The 22,615-nt window shown below is 46.9% G+C and overlaps 1 protein-coding gene across 2 annotated transcripts in view; it reads right to left on the reverse strand.

The window, feature by feature from the left end:
• Nucleotides 1–22,615, reverse strand: part of KCTD1 (potassium channel tetramerization domain containing 1) — a 114,002-nt gene that overhangs the window by 22,604 nt on the left and 68,783 nt on the right. For both annotated transcript variants that reach the window (XM_062201499.1, XM_062201498.1), the window contains exon 3: nucleotides 401–545. In XM_062201499.1, the coding sequence (XP_062057483.1) occupies nucleotides 401–545 (145 nt within the window). The remainder of the gene's footprint in view (nucleotides 1–400; nucleotides 546–22,615) is intronic.

A 22,615-nucleotide genomic window follows, 5' to 3' on the forward strand; every position in this document is an offset into this window, starting at 1 on the left:
CCGTAGTGTGACTGGCTTTAACACATCTTAAAGGGAACAATTTTTAAATTTAATTGTTAAGATGTGCTTTAGATTTCTAGGAGAAAAAGTCTTCAAGTTGAGGAGGTTTCCTTTTATTTGCTAGCTCAAACTTATCAGAATTGACTTGAATTTAATCAACTTCTTTTCAATCTGCTAAAATGAATTGCAATTTAACCCTTTAAATCCAAAGTGATCTTTTGCTCGCGTGGAACTTCAATGACCAGACCACCCTGTTTCATGAAGACCATGCACCCATGTCAAGGAGACCCCTGATACTACCTGACTTGACCTGGGTTGAAACTGTAGAACTAGCACTATTTCATGGAGTACCTCCAGACAAGCCACCTGTTCATGTGGTAATTTAATGCAGATCCCTCACCTTGAAATCATCAGGAATGAGGAGTTTTGACGTTCGTAGAAAATTCAAGATATATCTGAACATCTGTCCATCTCTGTCGATGAAATAGTGCTGTTTGAGACTGTCCAAGACAATGGGCTCCGTACCGTCGAAAAGTCTTCCGATTCTGCGACAGGAAAGAGGGACGGTAAGGACAATCAGATAATTGTTTGGTGCCTAGGACTCAGAACTGTGGTTTTGCCTGTGTCAAAGGGAGCATTTTAGAAGACAGCACTCGGGAGAAATCGCCCAGGAATCGCTGTGGTTCTCCGAGAAGTGTTGGTCCCAGCTTGTCTAATATCTCAGGACCAGATAATTCAAAATAAACTCCGGTTTTCTCAAGTATATTCCTTTATTAACTGCCTTTACCTGCAAAGGAAGTGTTCCTGAAACGGTGCTTATGGCTCAGCGCTGCCTCTGTGATGGACGGTCATGTTTCCCCTCTGTGTTGCTTAAAGCAGCCTTCTCTGCCACTTAAAATACGGTGCTGCTCCAAAGCGCCTTTAAATAATGCTTCCAAAAAGGCAATTGTGTATTTAAGAAATCTGTTTTCTTCAGCAATGAATCTCAAACTTTCTAAAATAATGCCCATATGCTTTCTATTTATTATAAAAAATTCATTCATCTAGGAGAAAACATCTTCCATTAACAATATATAGCTCATTATCTTAGGTGCCAGCAAAAAATTTTTAACAGTGAGGCATCATCATAAGAAAATAAATTATTTGGCCATCCCCAGTGTGATCTAATTTTGGAACAATAATAGATATGGATTTTCTTTTTTAAACAGGAATCCACAGTATGTTTTCTCCATTTTTAGAGTTACCGTTCATACAGTATGCTACAGATAAAGTGTTTCACACCTACTATCATTTATCTCATTAAGAAAGGCTGAACCTACACCCTTTAGTATGTAATTGGTTAACAGAAAGCAGTCACATCGACCCTGGAAATAGAGGGCTGCTAGTTAATGATGTACAAACATCCTATTTCAGAAAGTAGAGTTTATATACTGGAGATTTCTTTATCAACAGATGCATTTTACTTTTCATCAATGGTGTAGGCAGACATATGGTTCCATTTTTAAATGAAAAGCACTTGCTGATCTCACAGCAAATCCATCTCTGATTTGGAACACTTTATTGCTTTGAAGGTGATTTTGAAATCACACATTTTCTAATCTTATGTTGAAATGGAACAGGTATAATGGCAAATCAGAAACCACCCCTCAGGGGCCAGCACTATGGTGCAGCAGGTTAAACTGCCACAGATCCTAAGTGCTGGTTTGAGTCCTGGCTACTACGCTTCTGATCCATTCCTGCCAATGTGCCAAGGGAAGTCCATGATGCCCCAAGTACTTCGGTCTCTGCCATCCCCATGAGAGACCAAGCTCCTGGTTTCACCCTGGCCCAGACCTGGCTGTCGCAGCCATCTGGGAGGTAAAGCAGCAGCTGAAAAGATTGACATCTTTCTCTCTGTATATCCCCTCTGTGACTCTGCCTTTTTTTTTTTTTTTAAAGATTTTTTTATTTATTTGAAAGGCAGAGGCAGAGAGGGAGAAAAGGAGAGAGTAGGAGAGCGAGAGCGAGAGAGGAAGTCTTCCATCTGCTCGTTTACTCCCCAAAGAGCCAAAATGGGCCAAGCTGGGCCTATCTGAAGCCAGGAGCTTCTTCCAGGTCTCCCACACAGGTGCAGGGGCCCAAGGACCTGAACCACCTTGTACTGCTTTCCCAGGGTATAGCAGAGAGCTGGATCAGAAGTAGAGCAGCCAGGACTTGAACTGGCACCCATACGGGATGCAGCACCACAGGTGGCAGCTTTACCCACTATGCCACAGCACCGGCCCTGACTCTGCCTTCTAAATAAACAAGAAGGCTGCTTCTCTCCCTCTACTCCCACACAAAGGCATGTGAATTTTTGTTTCAATAAAAATCTTCTAAAGATAATTTTAAAACTCATGTTCTATCTGAAGGTACTAACTACAAAGCAGAGAGTGACAATAGGGTTATACTTTTAAAACTCAGTAAATTCTTCTGAGCTTGTGTTTTTGTCCAGCTTTCCGTGAATTGGCCATAACTACCCAGGGCGTGGATTACAACCACGGTGGGTTCTTTCACCGCATGCTACCTAGTCATTCGTTTCTCATTGACACATCAATCAAGCTACACTGTATTAGTCACTTACTTGGAGAGCTTCCAAGGCACTCTGATTCAGGATGGGAAAGAATGAGACTTGTTTGCCTGTTATTAAAGCATTTTACTCTTCCTTACTACTAAGATGATAAATGTACAGTTGACGGGGGAAGAAAAGGGAATTGTGTTAATTAAGTGCCTTCTAGATGACTCGCACTATCCTTAGCACTCTCTATATGCGTAACAAATCCATCACCCTCATTTTGAAGATGAAGAAATAGGACGATGAGTAACTTGCCTAACAAGTTAAGTAAGAGATTTGTTCACAGCTCCTTTGATCCTAAGGTGGCCTCCCCCTCATGAGAGGAATGAAAAGAATGGCCACAATCAAGCGAAAGCTTTTGGTTTAGTTTTTATTTCTATAATGCATCTGTTGAGCAAGAACTTTACAGTGAAATCTAAGCACCTGTACTGATTATTTTGTGGCCTGAAGTAAATCAGTATCTGTGATCTCAAGTCACTTTCGTAAATACAAAAAATTGGTACTTGGGGCTGGCGCTGTGGCATAGTAGGCTAAGCCTCTACCTGCAGTGCTAGCATCCCTTATTTGTTTATTTTTTAAAAAAGATTTATTTAATTGAAAGTCAGAGTTACTCTCTCTCTGCCTCTTTGTGTAAGGTCTTCCATCCACTGGTTCACTTCCCAACTGGCTGCAATGGCTGGAGCTGTGCCCATCCAAAGCCAAGAGCCAGGAATATCTTCCTGGTCTCCCCACATGATTGCAAGGGCCCAAGGACTTGGGCCATCTTCCACTGCTTTCCTATAGCAGAGAGCTAGAGTGGAAGTGGAGCAGCTGGGACTCGAACTAGTGCCCATATGGGATGCTGGCACTTCAGGTGGCGGCTTTACTGGTTATGCCACAGTGCTGGCCCCAAACTAGCAGCCCTATGGGTGCCAGTTTGTGTCCCAGCTGCTCCACTTCCAATCCAGCTCTCTGCTATGGCCTGGGAAAGCAGCAGAAGATGGCCCAAGTACTTGGGCCCTGCACCTGCATGGGAGACCTGGAAGAAGCTCTTTGCTTCGGATTGGCTCAGCTCTGGCCATTGCAGCCATTTAGGGAAGGAACCAGTAATGGAAAACCTTTCACTGTCTCTCCCTCTCTCTGTCTGTAACTCTACCTCTCAAATAAATAAATGAAAAATACAGCATTTAAAAAAATTGGTACTTTATTCTTATGCAAATCTATGCTGTATATTTTTATTTTCAGTGCCCATTTTCAAGGTTAGCTTTGGATGCACCCAAGCACATCCAAGTGATTAATAAATTTATACTGAGTGAATACAGGAGTCAGGACTGAGGAGTGTGGGATAGGAATGAGGCTTGGCCAATTATTATCTGTGATCGGGGTAAACTGATGTCTCGGCATCTCCAGTTCTTTCCCAAAATGATTTTATATAATAACCTTGAGTATTTCTCAGGACTGATGAGAATTTGGTGGTGATTGCACAGCCATAGAGGGTACTGCAAGCTAGAGATCCAAATATCTGTGAAAGTAGCTCTGGGAGGCATGAAGGAGCAGGAGTTAGGGAGGAAAACCGGTCTCCACGGAAGCGGATACTTACAGATCTTTCCACAATAGAAGAGCCACTGAAGTGGCTCTTAGAATGCAAACGGCAAGCCATAACCAAAAGAACTCTGGCAGATAAAAAAAATTGGTGTGCATGCAATCGGAGGCCTCTTCATTCCAGACTTTGGTGAAGAAATAAAGATCAAAGGAAGGAGCAGCAGCGAAATCTGAACAGGGGCCATGCACACCGGAAAGGCTGGCCTGGGGCGTGAACTGCAGGTGGCTGTGCCTCAGGGCAAGGCAGAGGGAAGTAGAATCTCCTGCATGGAGCAAATCGGGCCAAAGGAGAGGAGAAGCCGAGAAGGGTTGCAATGCCCACATCGCAGAAGTGGGACCACATCCGAGGGTGTGGTGAGCGGCAGGGAGGTCTTCGCTGAGCACCGAACTCATGTTTGTGTCTTTCCAGAAAGTCACGTTTCCTTGGTTATTCTAACCAAAACAGCAGCAGGAGTCACAGGTCTGAGGGCTCCAAGGCACCCTGAGGTGACTGCCCTCTGGTAGCCATAAGCGAGGGCAAACTTATGTAAGGTAAATGGCAAATTCTTAGCCTATTGGATTAACATTAAGTTAATCATATAATCCAAGCAAGCAATGAAGCAATACACTCAATTCGCAACTCCTCTTCTAAGAACATTAAGTAAAGAAATCTGGGGCTGGCATTATGGCTTAGAAGGTTAAGCTGCTGCTTCTAACACCAGCATTCCATATCAAAGTTCCGGCTGCTCCACTTCCAACCCAGTTCCCCACTAAGATGCCTGGGAAGGCAGCAGCAGATGGCCCAAGTGCTTGGACCCATGCACCATGTGGGATACCTGGATGAAGTTCCAGGATCCTGGCTTTGGCTTAACCCAGCCACAGATGTTGCAGCCATTTGGCAAGTGACGAAAGATATCTTTCTCCAACCACACCCCACCCCAATCTCTCCTCTCTGTCACTCTGCCTTTCAAATAAACAAAATAAGCTTTCAAAAAAGATCTAAATTAACAATTAGTTGTAATCACATCGAGGACAGCTAGTGGATTCAGGAGTTAGACGCAGGGTGTGAAGGTAACAAATCAGTTGAAAGCACTGGGCGGATGCAGTGTGGTGGGCTGGTCCTGGCCAGTGGTTCTCGAGGTGCAGGTGGAGGTTCCCTTCAGCTGCAGCAAGTGCTTCGTTCTCATCATGCATCCGCAGCGCTCTGCTCTGGCCTTGGATTCAAGATGTTATGCAGCGCCATGGCACGTGCCAGGTTACTGGGCCACATGCAGCTTCCTGAGACAAAGGTGTCTCACTTGCCTCACTGTCTGAAACTGGTCCTCTTTATATGTGCTTTTCTCAAGCCTTCCAGTCTTTCCAGGAAATGCAGACATGAGTCTGCATAAATCCTGCTAATATAGTTTTATCTATGTTTGCAGATGCGGGCCTTAATTTCTAAAGTTGATACATTTTTCTATTTTTATGTAGTTATGCAATTCAAAACATCTTCCTTAAAAGCAAGTTCCAAATGCAAAATGGAGTTATGTAGCGTAGTTTTTGTTAAAAAAAATTGTTTTATTTGAAAGGCAGAGGGAGAGAGAGAGGTCTTCCATCCACTGGTTTACTCGCCAAACCCCACAACAGCCAGGGCTCAGCCAGGCCAAAACCAGGAGCTAAGAACTCACTCTCCTTGTCTCCCAGGTGGGTGGCAGGGACCCAACTACCTGAGCCATCACCTGCTCTTCCCAGGTTGTGCCCCAGCAGAAAGCTGCATTAGAAGAGTGCCAGGACTCAAACCCAGGTCCTCTGCTATGGGATGAAGGAGAATCCCAAGCTGGGTCTTAACCACTGTGCCAAACACCTGCCCTGGTTTGGTCTGTTTTTGAAGTGCCTTACACAGAAGGACACCAAGAAAGATCCAGACTTTGTCCTGGGGTCCCCCTACCCGGTGGAGTTGCTAGCAATGGTCATGCTGCTTCCAGCTAGCTCCTGCTGCCCAGAGACCTGTGTAGTGTGGAGCCAGGGCCCAACTGCTCCAACACGGATAAGGAGCCAGGAAGACCAGCCCGGGTGGAAGTGCCCCAGGGGGACTGGAGCAGGGAAGTGGGGGTCTTGCAGTAGGAGAGGCTGGGGTGGGCTCTGTGGGAGTGCAGAGGGCTAGGGCTGCAGGGAGAGGGAGGGAGGGGAAAGGAAGCGCACTTGGGGTGCAGACACGCATTCCTGACCAAGGGGAAAGGGAAGGTTCCCACTTGAAGCCACAAATGTTGGGCGTAATGAAAGAATCGTGGGGCTGCTGATTTTTGCCAGCTTAAAGTGAGGAGGGCTCTGAGCTGTGCAAACAATGCAGGTGGGCTGTGTGGCTCTAGCAACCATAAAGCGGCAGCCCACGTGGCCTTTGGGGCTGGGAGGAGTATTGTTTGAGCAAATAAAGGGGGGGGGGGAATGGACCCAGGCGGTATTTCTTGTGGACACATGAATGAGGCTACAAATCAAACTGCAGTGATTTGTAAACTCTGGAGCCTGCAAACTGTGGAGCTGATTACAGTTTACTAACCCTGGAGAACATTCCTGTTTCCCAACTGACCAAGACCAAGCTGGCTCTGGGTGATGCATGGCCAGGTTTTTTTTTTTTTTTTCATACTCATTGAACCAAGTGGCAATGCTGACAAAGGCTTCCTTCCACATTTTTAAAAAAATGATAACCATTACTTATTAAACTAGCATTTTTTACTTTTGAGAAAAACATTTATTTGAATTCTCTTTGAAAGGCAGAGAGACACAAAGACAGAGACAGGCAGATAAGACGGAAGCTGGGACTGGCGTGGCAGCCAGGACTGAAACCCAAGCACCCTGATCGGGGGTGCAGGCGTCCCAACTGGTGTCTCAGCAGCTGCACCAATGGCTTGCCTCTTTTTTTTTTTTTTTTTAACAGCTTTTTATTTGAGACAATTTCAAACTTCCTAAGCTCGGAAGAAGCAAGCTTCAGAAGAAAACAAGCTTGTCCTGCAGGAAGTAAGTGTGGTCGCTGGCATGGCTCCTCTGGCCGCACGGGGTACACACTGTCCCTTTAAAGCGTGATCTACGTGAAAGAGCGTCCAGGGCTAGGATCTGATTTACCTGGCTTCACGTGAATCATTAAGACTTTTTTTTCTTGTGTGTTCAGTCATTTATAGGACTTGGCTTCTCACATTTACTGTGAGTCAGTTCCTTAAGAATTTCTTTCTTGTTTTCTTGTATAGTCATTCAGTTATTCATTCTCTTTCTCCACCAATATTTGCTGAGCCCAATTATGAGACCCAGGGGATTCTGTGGTGAGTGAGCCACATTCATGGCTTTAAGGAACTTATCAGTCCATGGGGCTGGGAGCACAGGTCAAGTGCAACGTGACCAAGTGTGACACAGGGTGTGCAGAGAGGGCTCTGGGGACACACAGGGGATGCACCTAACTCAGTTTGCGGTTGGCAGGGAAGAAAGAGAAAGCTCATGAGACGTGGAAGACATGGAGGAGTTGGCTAAGGATGGAGTGGGAGGGCAGGTTAGTTAGGAAAGGAGACAGGTGGGGAAGATGCAAAGGTTTGTGGCCGGAAAAAGCCTGCCACGCGATTACTCTCCACTGAGGCATAGCCAGGGGACTGAAGAATGAAGTTGGAGCAGCAGGAACCAGGTCATAAAGCGCTGTATTAGCCACATCAGGGAGCTTGGGTGCTGGGGACTGAGGTCAGGTTGTGCTCTCAGGGATAGTAAGTGAAAGCAAATTTCGAAGCGAGACAGAATGGAGATGCCACATCTGAATTCATATCTTGCAGGTGCCGCCTCTGGCTGATCCCACTCCCATCTGCTTCACCCTCCTTTTGACCATGCAAGGTGCAATCATTCTTAACCCTGCCTACACAGTGGAATCATGTGGGGAGTATTTAAAAAAAAAAAGTGAGAACCCCACTCCCAGATATTCCAATGTCACTGGCAAGGAGTTAGGACTACATGTCAACAGTTTAAAGTTTTCTAATAGCAAGTATAAAGGAGGAGGAAGAGTGGGCATTTAGTCTAGTGGTTAAGATGCCCACCCCCCACATCAGAATTCCTGGGTTTGGGGGCCGGCGCCATGGCTCACTTGGTTAATCCTCTGCCTGCAGTGCCAGCATCCCACGTGGGTTCTAGTCCCGGTTGCTCCTCTTCCAGTCCAGCTCTCTGCTGTGGTCCGGGAGGGCAGTGGAGGATGGCCCAAGTGCCTGGGCCCCCTGCACCTGTGTGGGAGACCAGGAAGAAGCACCTGGCTCCTGGCTTCGGTTCAGCACAGTGCTGGCCGTGGTGGCCATTTGAGGGGTGAACCAATGGAAGGAAGACCTTTCTCTCTGTCTCTATCTATACCTCTACCCGTCAAATTAAAAAAAAAAAAAAATTCCTGGGTTTGACTCCCAGTTCTGGCTCCTGACTCCAATTTCCTGCCAATGCAGACCCTAGGAACCAGCAGTGATAGCCCAAGTAATTGGGCTCCTGCCACCAACATGGGAAATATGGATTACAGTCCTGGCACCGGGCTCCAGCACTGGCCCTGCCACATCCATTGTGGGCACTTGGGGATAAACTAGCAGATGGGAGCTCCCTGTCTCTCAAACAAATAAATAATAATTAAAAGATGAATGGAGAGACTAAAGAGGAGCAACCACCATCATTAGCTTGAGATGCTCCCATTCTTTCCCACTGAACCGTCATAGCACTCTCTTCAAAAGTCCATCACACTTTCAGAAGTGAAGGATCGTCAAGATGAGCTGGTTCATCTTTCTGTTCTACAAATGTAGAAAAAGAGTACCAGCTACGTAACACTCCAGGCTCCACCATTAGCGAGACATGGAGCTCCCTCTAAACCCCACCACGCTGCCACCGGGGAGATGCAGAGAAGCATCGCATTCAAGCCCACTGAGAACAACTGCTCTCCTTATTAAACAGTAACATTTGCCAAAGGGCAGGTTGGCTGTCGTATGGGCTTTGTTTCATTCACTCTTCAAAAACTTTTAAAATTAATTACTTAATTTGAGAGGCAGAGAGAGAGACAACGAACACCAGAGTGCCCATCTGCTGGTTCACTCTCCAAATGCCCAACACTGCCAGAGCTGGACTGGGCCAAAGTCAAGAGCCATGCACTCAGTCCAGGTCTCCCACACACGTGGCAGGGATCCAAGCACTCAGTCCATCACTTGCTGCCTCCCAGGGCGCACATCAGCAGGAAGCTGGGTTGGAAGCAGAGTAGCTGGGACTTAAACAGGTGCTTTCACAGGAGATACCAGTGGCTCCACTGCAGTCTTAACTGCCTGCTCCTCATTTAATCTTTACAATGATCCGGTGAGGTGGTCTTACTGTCCTCATTTCACAGATGAGACAGGTCACTTGGCCAAGGGAACACAGCTTTTAAATGTGATACAGCCTAGCTTCCAGCCCAGGTCTGAATTTAAAGCCTGTTTTCTTGATCACTACATATATTGCTTTTTCATTTATAATTAAAAGGGGGAAAAAAAAAACTTGAACAAACTCCCTTGGGAAATGTACAATTATTAGAGTTAATAGAGTTTGCTAATGTTCCATATTATTCCAAGAAGCTTTGATTAGCATCAGTTTCATAGGAAGGTTGTATTAGCTTTTTGTTCCTGAACTAAAATACCCAAGAGGAGCTTTATTTCAGCTTACAGTCTGGAGGGTCACAGGATCAGGTGGCCCCATTAGTGTGGCATCTGGTAGAGACTGGCAGTGGTCACCTGGAAAGCCAGGAAGCAGAGGGCAGCTGGGCCAAAGGAGGCTTAAATAACCAATGCTCTCCTGGGAACTACCTTTCACGTGCAAGCCCTAGTGGCCTCAAGACCTACCACTGGCCCCCCTCCCAGCTGTCATAATTAGATCAATTCTCCATCCTAATCCATCGAACATTAGCATTAATCCTTTCACTTTTTTTTTTTAAAGATTTATTTATTTTCCTTGAAAGAGTTACACAGAGAAAGGAGAGGCAGAGAGAAGTCTTCTATCCACTGGTTCAGTCCCCAATTGGCCACAACGGCCAAAGCTGCGCTGATCCAAAGCCAGGAGCTTCTTCTGGGTCTCCCATGCAGGTGCAGGGGCCCAAGGGCCTGGGCCATCTTCTTCTGTTCTCCGAGGCCATAGCAGAGAGCTGGATAGGAAGTGGGGCAGCTGGGACTCGAATTGGTACCCACATGGGATGCCGGCACTGCAGGTGGCAGCCTTACCTGCTATTCCACAGCGCTGGCCCCTAATCCTTTAACTCTTAACATAAATTGTTCTGATGTATCTGCATGAGTTTGAGGAGCCAAGTCCTCCACAGTCTGTAACAAAAGCGAATTCACTTAACAGCCGAGATACCCAAAGCTGGAGCTTGGGGAACTTGATCTAGTTGTGGTCAGGGAAAATACTGGTATCCTGAAAAGATATCCTATATGTAACCAAATCAAACCAACCAAAAGCCAAACCAGACACGCCAAGAATCTGAGGTTAATTCCAAAGTGTTGATACAGGGGCTGGCATCATGACGCAGTGGGCTAAGCTGCTGCCTGCAACCCTGGCATCCCACATGGGACTGTCAGTTTGAGTCTGGGTTGCTCAGCTTTCAATTCAGTTCCCTGCCAATACACCTGGGAAAGCAGCAGAAGATGGCCCAAGTGCTTGGGCCCCTGCCACCCGGGGGGAAGCCCAGATAGGGTTGCAGGCCACTGGCTTCAACCTGGCCCAACTCCAGCTGTTATAGCCATTTGGTGAAGGAACCAGCAGAAAGAAGCTCTCTCTCTCTCTCTGCCTTTTGGATCATTCAATCAATCTTCAAAACAAAACAAAATCTGTTGATACAACTATGAAGAGGCAAAAAGAGGTATGAGAGAGTAAGAACTCTCCAGTAGTACACATGAAGTTCCAACCTCATGGGCCTTTCGGCTCTGGTTCCATTATGATGACCCTGTATATCATCTTGACAAACTTATATAAAATTCATTGTTTGGAGAGGTTTCCAACCCTTCTAAGACCACCTTCTGTCTCCATCTTCCTGCACCCTAACCCTATCCTTCCCACACTACCTGGTGAACATGGGATCATAGCAATGCACCATTACATATTAATTCGATACTAGGTTCTGCCTATTCAAGGCCTTTCAGCTTTCCACCGCTAGTCCCTGCGCTGCATGCCGATTACCGAGGGAGGGGTCATGTGTAGTTGCTGACTTGCCCAGGGAGGATGGAGAAGATTCTGCTCAGGGATGGATCTGGGGAATGAAGTGCAAAGATGAACCAAGGGTAAAGAGGGTGAGACCAGGACAAGACACGAGTTGGGCTGTTTTACCTACTTGCTCTCTGTTACCAAGAAATTCCTTTGTTCTCCACCACTGGGCTTCTGAGCCATGGAAACTATGGTTTGTCATTGAGGAAAAGATTCATTTAGTCTCTGGCCCAGATTTATTTTGCTGGCTAAGAGATTTACAGGCAATTTCCGTGACCTTTTTAGCACTTGGAGATATTTTTAAATTATAAAAGGAAAAAGTGCTACCCACGCATTGTTAAGAACTGGGAAAGTATGGCAAGTGAACAAGCAGTGAGACAGAAAAGCAATCCGCCATAAGTCCCGTCCCCCACCCGGGAGGGCATTACTTAGAAAATCCCCTGTAACGAGTCCTTTCTAGTGAACCATTTTGTTCTCAGAAGCACCTGTAGTTTCTGAAAACAAAACTCTACATAATGTCTGCCGGCTAGGATTTCCAAACAAGTTTCTGCCCTAAGACTGGAAACCAAAGCAGATGGCAAGTGGGGTAGAGGGCTGGGTGGAGCTGAGCGCGCTTGTGCGTGTGCCGGTGCGTGAGAGCTCCACTGCCCACAGAACCTGGTTTCAGGACAGCAGGGAGGGAAGGAGCCATGGACAGAGCAGTGTTGCTACCAAAGGGGCTCTCTGTGGGTTTTCTGCAGAGATGGAAATGGAAACAGTGTGAGAGGAAAGAAAGGGAAATGCTACAGTAATGTCTGAAACTTCTACGTGGGGACTTGGGATTATATTCTCCCCATGTTTGCACTTATGTTTTAAAAAATCTTACTTATTTTGATTTATTTGAAAGGCAAAGGGACAGAGACTAACAGAGATCTCCCATCTGCTGGTTTATTCCTCAGATGCCCTCAGTAGCTGGGGTGGGGCTGGGCCAGGTGGAAGCAAGGAGCCTGGAACTCAGTCTGGGTCTCTCACAGTGGGTGACAGAAACCCAAGTACTTTAACCATCACCACTGCCTCCCATGGTGCACATTAGCAGGAAGCTGGAATTGAAAGTGGAGCCATGGGGCTGGTGCTGTGGCGTATATGGGTAAAGCCGCTGCCTGCAGTGCTGGCATCCCATATGGGCGCCAGTTTGAGTCCTGGCTGCTCTACTTCCGATCCAGCTCTCTGCTGTGGCCTGGGAAAGCAGTACAAGATGGCCCAAGTCCCTGGGCCCCTGTACCCGCGTGGGAGACCTAGAAGAAGCTCCTGGCTCCTGGCTTTGGCTGTTACAGCCATCTGGGGAGTGAACCAGCAGATGGAAGACCTCTTTCTGCCTCTTTTTTTTTGACAGGCAGAGTGGGTAGACACAGAGAGAAAGGTCTTCTTTTTGCTGTTGGTTCACCCTCCAGTGGCCGCCGTGGCCGGCGCACCACACTGATCCGATGGCAGGAGCCAGGTGCTTCTCCTGGTCTCCCTTGGGGTGCAGGGCCCAAGCACTTGGGCCATCCTCCACTGTACTTCCGGGCCACAGCAGAGAGCTGGCCTGGAAGAGGGGCAACCGGGACGGAATCCGGCGCCCCGACCGGGACTAGAACCTGGTGCGCTGGCACCACAAGGCGGAGGATTAGTCTATTGAGCTGTGGCGCCGGCCTCTTTCTGCCTCTCTTTCTCTCTCTCTCTCTGTAACTCTTTCAAATAAATAAATCTTTAATAGAAAAGTGGAGCCACGACTTGAACCTACTCATTCTGACATGGATGTGGGTGCCCCAGCAGTGTTGTAACTACTGTAAACACATCCCTTTGCATTTAGCTTTAAAAGTCTATACTAAAAAGTTTTTCTTAAAAAAAAAAAAAAGTAATGTTGGATATTACAATGTAAAAAAATCACTATTGTTTTACCAATCTGAATGATCGATCACAAGCAGCATTTGGTTTGCCTGAAGTAGTATTACAGTTAGAAAAATCCTAGCACTAGTCTGTTACTGTTTCTAGACTTAGGAAGTTTGATCTGTATTTCATGCATGCAGATAAAAATTAATTCACAGCTGGTTATGGATGGGGATAGAAGGAATTTAAGAGGAGGGAGAAAATACCTTCTACGTAAAAACAAGCAAAACAAATTGTATCTAGTTAAGGGGAAGGAATATCTCCAGTAGCTGCTCCCTGAGGCAGCATCATTTTCTTAGATGATACATAGAACCCAAGAAAGTAGTGCAGAAGGAAGGCAAGTTTAAGATAAAGGAAAAATCACCCGTGGCCACACTGATGGCTCAGAGGCAGCTCCCGGCCACGGGGCATTGCTTAACCTCCAGGAAGCCCAAGAGTTCTCCCATGACTCTTTGGCTAAATGTTTTTTAAAAAATTAAAGCTGGGCACACTGACCATACTCTATGAAAAATGCAGTAGGATGAACCTGATTTTTAAAAGCCCACCAGCATTCACCAAGATAGGTGTTCTATTTCTACACTTACTGAATGTCTTGCACGAATGCCTCCATGTCCCCAGTGCTCTGCCAGACCTTTTAAACTGAGCACCATGCAGTCACTGGGTGCATTGGAAGCACAGAGGAGAGCGTCCCAGCTGGGCCAGGCAGGGAGGGCTTCCTGCAAGAGGCATGGCCTGTGCAGGGTTTTAAGGTATCCTTAGGACTAAAAAAAGCCACATGGGGTGGAGGCTGCATTATAGCCCAATAAGTAGGCAAGGCTGCCACTTGTAATGTCAGCATTTCATGTCTGACTGCCAGTTCCAGTCCCGGCTGCTCGGCTTCTGACCCAGCTCCCTGCTAATGCACCTGGGAAGGCACTGGATAATGGCCTAAGTGCTTGATCCCCTGCACCCACGTGGGAGACCCAGATGGAGTTCCTGGCTTCAGCATAGCCCAACTTTGGCTGTTGTGGCCATTTGGGGAGTGAATCAGCACATGGAAGGTCTCTCTCTCTCTCTCTCTGTCACTCTGCCTTTCAAACAAAGAACTCTTTTTTTAAAAAGAAAAAGCACACAGGGAATAGGAGAAGAGGTTTCAGCCAGAGAAGTCGACTTGGTGACAAGCAAGAACACGAAGTGTGAGGTGAGCACACAGCAAGCCAGGAAGATGGATCAGGTGCCAACATTCACCAGAGCCTCAACACAGCACTTCAGGCACGTCCTGGGAGCCCCTGACACCTTCAGCACTAAGACTCATAGACCCAGGCTTGAAATCTGGCTTTACCATCTTTCAGACCAGATCCTCTTGAGTTTTGATTTCTTCATCTGAGAAATGGGATGATACCTAGCTTGGAGAATTCTTATGGGGAACACTTTATCTGTTTTATGGAATGAAGTGTTGTCTAGTCCTGGCATGAAAAATGGAGCCATAGGATGAGCCTTTGGCCTAGTGGTTAAGGTGCCCGTGTTCCACATTGGAGTACCTGGGTTCAATTTCCAGATCCAGCCCCTGACTCCAGCTTCCTGTCGATGCAGACCCTTGAAGGCAGTAGTGATGGCTCAAATAATTGGGTCCCTGCCACCCATGTAGGGGATCTGGATTGAGTTCCTGGCTTTGGCTTTAACCCAGCCCTGGCCATTGTGGGCATTTTGGGAGTGCATCAGTAGTTGGGAGAACTCTCTTTGTCTCTGAAATAAATAATTTTTTTTTAAATTTTTTTGACAGGCAGAGTGGACAGTGAGAGAGAGAGACAGAGAGAAAGGTCTTCCTTTTTTTGCTGTTGGTTCACCCTCCAATGGCCGCCACGGTAGGTGCGCTGCGGCCGGCGCAACGTGCTGATCCGATGGCAGGAGCCAGGTGCTTCTCCTGGTCTCCCATGGGGTGCAGGGCCCAAGTACTTGGGCCATCCTCCACTGTACTCCCTGGCCACAGCAGAGAGCTGGCCTGGAAGAGGGGCAACCGGGACAGGATCGGTGCCCCAACTGGGACTAGAACCCGGTGTGCCGGCGCCGCAAGGCGGAGCATTAGCCTAGTGAGCCGCGGCGCCGGCCTTGAAATAAATAATTTTTAACAAGCCAATTAAGAGGGGCTGGCACTGTGGCATAGGAGGTAAAGCCACCGCCTGCAAGGCTCGCATCCCATATGGGCGCTGGTTTGAGTCCCGGCTGCTCCACTTCTGATCCAGCTCTCTTTGGCCTGGGAAAGCAGTACAAGATGGCCCAAGTCCTCCGGCCCCTGCACCCTCATGGGAAGACCTGGAGGAAGCTCCTGGCTCCTGATTGGTGCAGTTCTGGCCATTGAGGCCAAATTGGGGAGTGAACCAGCGGATGGAAGATCTCTCTCTCTGCCTTTCCCCGCTGTGTAACTTTCTCTGTGACTTTCAAATAAATAAATCTTTTAAAAAAGCCAATTAAAGTCATTAAAAAAAAGAATTCTCATGAGCAGCAGGACCTAATAAGACCTACGTTAACTGAGTGTTACTTACACACAAGGCATGGTCCTGGGTCTTTAAAATTCTAGGAGACTCGTACGGTTATCCCCCACTTTACAGGTGAAGACACTGTGGCCAGCTAAGAAACAACAAAGCCTGGGCTCACCACGAGGCAACTGGATTGCAGGGCCCAGCTTGGACCCACTTCCCTACTGCTCAGGGGTCATGCTCCCGGGTAAAGCTCTGTGCCTGCCTGGCACGGGTTCAGTGAGTGTTGACACATGCTCATTCTTAGGGGCCTCTGTGGATGCCACACAAGATCCTGACTGTATATAAGATCCCAATGTGCAGCTTGAGTCGGAAGAAAACTTAAGATCACCTGGCTTGCTCAAACCATGAGCAAGTGTCTGTTTAAAATTTCTAAGGCAAACAGCTATTTTTCCAAGCTCAGTCCAGGATCAGGTCACCATCACCTCCCTGGGAAGCCCGGCTAGAAAAGTTCTGTCCAGGTTCTCTGTTTCTCTTCATTTGGGGCAGACAAGCAGGGCCCCAGCTCACCTGCACCCTCCTCCTGACAGTCTGCTGTCCACTTGGAGTGCCTTCTGGCTCCTTCCTTTATCTTTTCTCTCCATTTAAAACTCCAGAATAGGTTTTCCATTTTTACACTAACAGTTACTATTCAGAGAAAACAAATACTGTGGTAGCTCACATCTCCTGAGAGTCAGTGTTGGGCACTAGGCTACAAACGTCCCAGATGGTCTGATTCAATCCTTGCCACAGCTCCAGAGATTTGCAGGTAGTAACTGATTTTCCTGAGGAAGACCCCGAGATATGCAGCCATCAGGTAACTCACAGAGGGCTCCCGAGCTCTGCAGCCTACTATCCCCCAGCACGTGAGGGCCAACCCATCCTCTTTGCCGTCCGTGACTCCCAACGGCCATCTGCGTGGGGACTTCCAGGCCTGACCCCGCTCTGGCACCTCCTGCCACTCTATCTTCATCGTGCAGGTACACTTCAGTTTTCTGGTTGCACAGCAAACTCTTCTGCATGTTCCCGATGAACTGTCTGTGTCCATTCGTATTCCTGGGCTACTGTGGGGGTGAGTCACAGTGTTGATTCTTCCCTCTGCGTCTCTGGGAGGTGGGACAGGCTCTAGGCCGTGACCGCCGCTGTCCAGGTGGCCTCCTCTCCCTGCTGATCTCTGTGACTATCGAGAACAGGGATGGAATGGAGCCTGCCCAACTTCCTTTGGTGTTTCACCACTCCAGACGGTTGGAATTCACTTACAATATGTTATAGACGTCACTTCAAATTCATGCATCACGATAATGATGTGAAACTATGAGAGGACGACGGCCACACCAGCTACTGCTGCTTTCAACTTAACAACTTTCCCCACTTGTAGGAGTGCCAGCAAAACAGCAGCTTACCATGACAGCGTTTAAATATTTTGCTGCATATCTATGAGTGAAAAACCAGATGCTCAACAATGCTTAATAAAAAAAATAAGAATATATACACGTTTCCTAGAAACTAGGTGAATGTTTTTTGAACACCTAACAGAAGATGTATGGAAGGAAATAAATGACCTTACTTGACTCCTTCATATTCCCAGCTCATTCCTCTTACACACACACACTCACTTCATTAATGAAATAGCAACACCATGTCATTCAAAAGTGTATTGAAAGGTGGTTGGATGAATAAGAATGAAGGCATTATGCTGCCATTGTATGCCTTTAGGGTGACCTAGAGCCTTTAAAATACATTCATAAATATTTTCCCGCTACTGGCAAAGCCAAAGAGATCTAGTCTCTGGACTGTGAGTGACCTTCTTTAAACCAAGGAAAGAAAAGCTGAAATTTGGTTAAGAGTTCTATTTACATGTCTTCAAACATAAATATTTTTTGATAATGTATCAGAGATTGCCATCACACAGTAATCTTTCTAGAATGTTTTAACTGCTTCTTCAAATCACAATGAGGGGCCGGTGCTATGGAACAGTGGGTTAAAGCCCCTGCCTGCAGTGCTGGCATCCCATATGGGCACCAGTTTGAGTCCTGGCTGCTCCACTTCCGCTCCAGCTCTCTGCTGTGGCCTGGGAAAGCAGTACAAGATGGCCCAAGTCCTTGGCCCCTGCACCTGTGTAGGAGACCTGGAAGAAGCTCCTGGTTTTGGATCAACTCAGCTCTGGCTGTTAAGGTCATCTGGGGAGCGAGGCTATGGATGGAAGACCTCGCTCTCTCTGGCTCTACCTTTCTCTCTAACTCTTTTTCAAGTAAATAAATCTTATTAAACAAATCGCAATGGGCAAAATGCTTGTTGGGCTCTATACCTTCCAAAGTTTAAGGTTTCTAATTCATGTCGCAAGTTTATGTAAATGGTCACCAAATCAAAATGGCACATGAAAAATGTTAAGTTTGTGTCCACTCCTATTTCAAAGATGACCCTCGCAGGTGTCTGGCTGGGAACTACCCAGGGTGGCTGTGACAGCACTCCATCCTGGCCTGCACCATGGCCAACAATGCACAGTCTACAGGAGTGTGTCTTGTGCAACCACCTACGCCCTTCTGGGCTGGGGCTTAGTTTATCATAGTTCAAGAATTTACCCAGGAGCACCAAGCCAGTCCTTAGGCATAATAGGTGACAGGCGTATCTGTGAGATTTCTCTCTATCCCTTCTAAAAAGAAACAGAACCAAGCCCTAAACTGCAAATTGCAGGGGTGGAGAACTTTTTTTTGCCAAGGGCAATTCTGGATCTGTATAAGATCACTCATGGGCCATACAAAATGATCAACTTAAAACATGAGCCTGCTACAGATTTCTTGAATTTCGAGTCCCACCTGTGCTGCCTGGGCAGGGCCACACCAATGATGTCACAGGCCTCACATGGCCTATGGACCAGATGTTCCCACCCCCTATTTAACGACATAAGTTTCCTAGCTAAAAATTTCTCATTTTTCTCTGCCTTTTCAGGTGATCATATATAGAAGTTGAAAAGTTGTAGATTTTTGCTCCCATTTTTTTCCTTCATCTCGTTGTACCTCAAATTTTTCATCCAAAGGCCTGAAGGAGAAAGAAACTGTCTTGCTAGGTTTTAAAATCTGCATAAATAGATTACAAATGGGATCTGCAAGAGCCTGGCATGCTGTATACTTGGAAATACAAACTGCAGCTTCACTGTTCGGCTTTTCTAATCATCACAGACATCTAGCCAGGAAGAACAGAGGAAGTTAATTTACTTTAACATAGTTCCCTAAATTTCCTTGATTGTTGCAACCTTTATTCCAGCGCATTTTACTGCCTGAAACAACTTTTTTCAGAATTCCACCCTGACGCCATCCTGTTTCTCCTGCAACTTATCATCCAAATGCTGACATTTTAATGAGGCACCTTCCTCACGGATCAGTGGGATACATTTAAAAGATCATCCTTGTTTTCCTTTTATATTGACTGTGTTGTTTTAAGACCAGAGGTGTTTTCATTTTGCAGGTGAGCTGGGAGCTGTTTTTAAAAGATCAATTTTGGGAGGGGTAGAAGAGGCCTCACCAAGCCTAATAAGGTGGGTGGGAGTCCTGGAAGTCATTCCACTCCAATCAGAGAAACTTGTTTGGACAAGCTGGGATTCACCTTTGGGTTGGGAAGCCCTCCCAGCCTGGCAAGGCCTCCCCCCACTGTTTGAAAGCGGCATTAGCTGTTATGCACAGCTGTAATGTACCTCCTGAATATGGAGAACACAGTAAGAAAAGCAAAAATAATCATTACCACAAGATAAACAGCTAAGTTGTTATGATGCGACCCCATACAAGAAGCTACTCTCCAGGGCTGGCGCCGTGGCTCACATGGTTAATTCTCTGCCTGTGGCACCGGCATCCCATACAGGCACTGGGTTCTAGTCCCGGTGGCTCCTCTTCCAGTCCAGCTCTCTGCAGTGGAGGATGGCCCTGGTACTTGGGCCACTGCACCCGTGTGGGAGACCAGGAAGAGGCTCCTGGCTTCGGATCGGCGCAGCGCTGACTGTAGCGGCCATTTGGGGGGTGAACCAACGGAAGGAAGACCTTTCTCTCTCTCTCACTGTCTATAACTCTGTCAAAAAAAAAAAAAAAAAAAAGCCAGTCTCCAATGACAGTGTCCTCACTGCTGACAATGCATCTGCGATAGGTTCACACAGTCCAGCAAAGGCAAGAGAGTTCAAAAATGTTCGAGGAAAAGTGAAATTAAAAGGTGTAGACTTGTTCACAACACAAGTTCTATCAAATCCAAAATGCTGGGGCTGGTTAAGCTGCCACCTACAACACCGGCATCCTATATGAGCGCAGGTTCAAGTTCTGGCTACTCCTTTTCTGATCCAGTTCCCTGCGAATGGCCTGGGAAAGCAGCAGAGTATCTCCCGAGTAATTTTGCTCCTGCTACCCACATGGGAGGCCTGCATTTTCAACAAAGAATAATTGGAATTTGCATAGGTGACTTATTCATGATAACAGACTAGCTGTCTGGGAGATGTGGTGGGCAGGGTCTTCTATGAACAGACATTCATCCACAGACAGCTTTGATGTGTTCAGTGGACCCCTGAAACGGCTGCCATACGGCCCATAGGAGGTTTAGGTCTTTTTAAAGCACTCAAGTTTTAAATTTTAACAATTTAAATTTTTTGGTTGTGATTCTTCTGCATGAGATAAAATAGACTCCCCAGCTTGAAAGCATCTTGCAGGGGCTGGTGCCATGGCATAGTGGGTACAGCTGCCACCTGCGATGCCAACATCCCATATAGGCACCAGCTCGAGAATTGGCTGATTCACTTCTGATCCAGCTCCCAGCTAATGTGCCTGGGAAACCAGCAGGAAGATGGCCCAAATGCTTGGGTCCTTGCACCCGTATGGAGACCTAGAAAAGGCTCCTGGCTTTGGCCAGGCACAATCCCAGCTGTTGTGGCCATTTAGGGAGTGAATCAGCAGATGGATGATCTCTTCTCCCCTTACCACCCTCCCACCCTGTAACTCTGCCTTTCAAATAAATAAATCTTTAAAAAAAAAAAAACTAAAAAAAAAAAAAAAAAAGTTGCAGCACAGTCATGGTGTCCTGACCAAGGGGTGCTTCCTCTTTGATACAAAGAGATTTCAGATCTACAGGAAGTGATCATGACATCAGATCTATGTGGTAGACACAAGAATTAGGTCGTGGGGCTGTAACCGTCCCTGCCATTAAACCTCTCTACGTGGCCAAAATGTAGTTTGTCTTTTGGAAGTTCACCTAAAATGTCTTGGATCTTGGTCCACATTTTCCACAAGCAAGCTCTCGCATGAAGTCCTAAGCCAGAAGTAGGGTTCTGTGATGGAGAGGAATCACAGGATGAAGGAGCCAATGTCTGCCCCTGAAAAGAGGCACAAAATGCACACGCTGGGCCACAGGAAATGACATTTAAACTCTGAAGCCCTCTTATGAAACTGTTCTTCAGAATGCAATAAAATGAGGCCACTTTCCACATATCAACCTTGAAAGAGTTTACTGGAACCTTCCACGAAATACCTACAAGTTAATTTTCAAAATAATAGATCACATGGTTTAATATTATAAATCTTTTTTCTTATATAATGCGGGGAAAACATAAAAACTATGATTTAAGAAAACAGCAAAAATGAACTTGGCATTGCTCAGTGACAGATTAAAAACGAACACAGTGAGTAGGACTGTTTAAGCAGTACGGATCCTGCCAGAATCAGTAAGCAAATCCTTGCTTTACCAGCCTGTCTCCTGCCACCTCGCAGTTCAGCCTGTTGACACATTTACATCTCCCCACGCCTCTGTGGACCCAGGGCCTAAGCCCTGAGATACAGGTGGATAACCTGGGGGTTTATTATAAATGGAAGATTTGAGGTAGTCATTTAGCCTAGTGGTTAAGACACCTGTGGCTCATTCCAGAGGCCTGGACTTGATAACCACCCCTGACCCCTGGCCCCAGCTACCTGCTAAGCACACCCTGGGAGGCGCGGATGATGGCTCCAGTGATTGGGATCCTGTCACTCATGTGGGAGACCAGGATTGAGATTCCAACTTCCAGCTTTGGCCTGGCCCAGCCCCAGCTGTTGTAGGCATTAGGAGTGAACCAGAGGATGGGAGCTTGCTCGCTCTCTCTCTCTCTCTCTCTCTCTCTCTCTGCCTATCAAATTAATTAAAACAGCAACAACAAGAAAAAAAGCGGAAGATTTGCCTCACATTCTGAGATGCAGATTAAATAAACAGCTGCAGCCCAGGAACCTGCATTTTTCAAGCACCTCCCCACCCATGACGCTGATGTGAGGCATTAGCAGGGAGAAAGCATTTCTTTTTTTTTTTAAGAAGGAAAAATTTTTTTTTATTTGAAAGTCAAGGTTACAGAGAGGAGAGGCAGAGAGAGAGAAAGAGGTCTTCCATCTGATGGTTCACTCCCCAATTGGCCCCAATGGCCAGAGCTACACCAATCCGAAGCCAGGAGCCAGGAGCTTCTTCCGGGTCTCCCATGCAGGTGCAGGGGCCCAAGGACTTGGCCATCTTCTACTGCTATCCCAGGCCATAGCAGAGAGCTGGATTGGAAGAGGAGCAGCCGGGACTAGAACCGGCACCCATATGGGTTGCTGGCACTCCAGGCCAGGGTGTTAACCCACAGGGCCACGGTGCCGGAACCTGGGGAGAAAGCATTTCAAAACGCTGGGGTCACTCTAGCTCATTACTTTCCCTAGGTTAGCGAGGCAAGAAAACCCCTTTCTGATTTATGCCTTGAAGAAAAAAGGATGCAAATCTTTGCTTCCCAGATTGCATGAGGCCTGCTAAGTCCTAAGGTCATTCTAGCACCTGCTGATTCCCAGGGTTTCATCTTCATGACGCAGCAGCCTCTCGGTGACTGAGTTTCTCCTGGTCA

Source organism: Lepus europaeus, chromosome 9 (assembly GCF_033115175.1).
Source record: "Lepus europaeus isolate LE1 chromosome 9, mLepTim1.pri, whole genome shotgun sequence".
Lineage (NCBI taxonomy): Eukaryota > Metazoa > Chordata > Mammalia > Lagomorpha > Leporidae > Lepus > Lepus europaeus.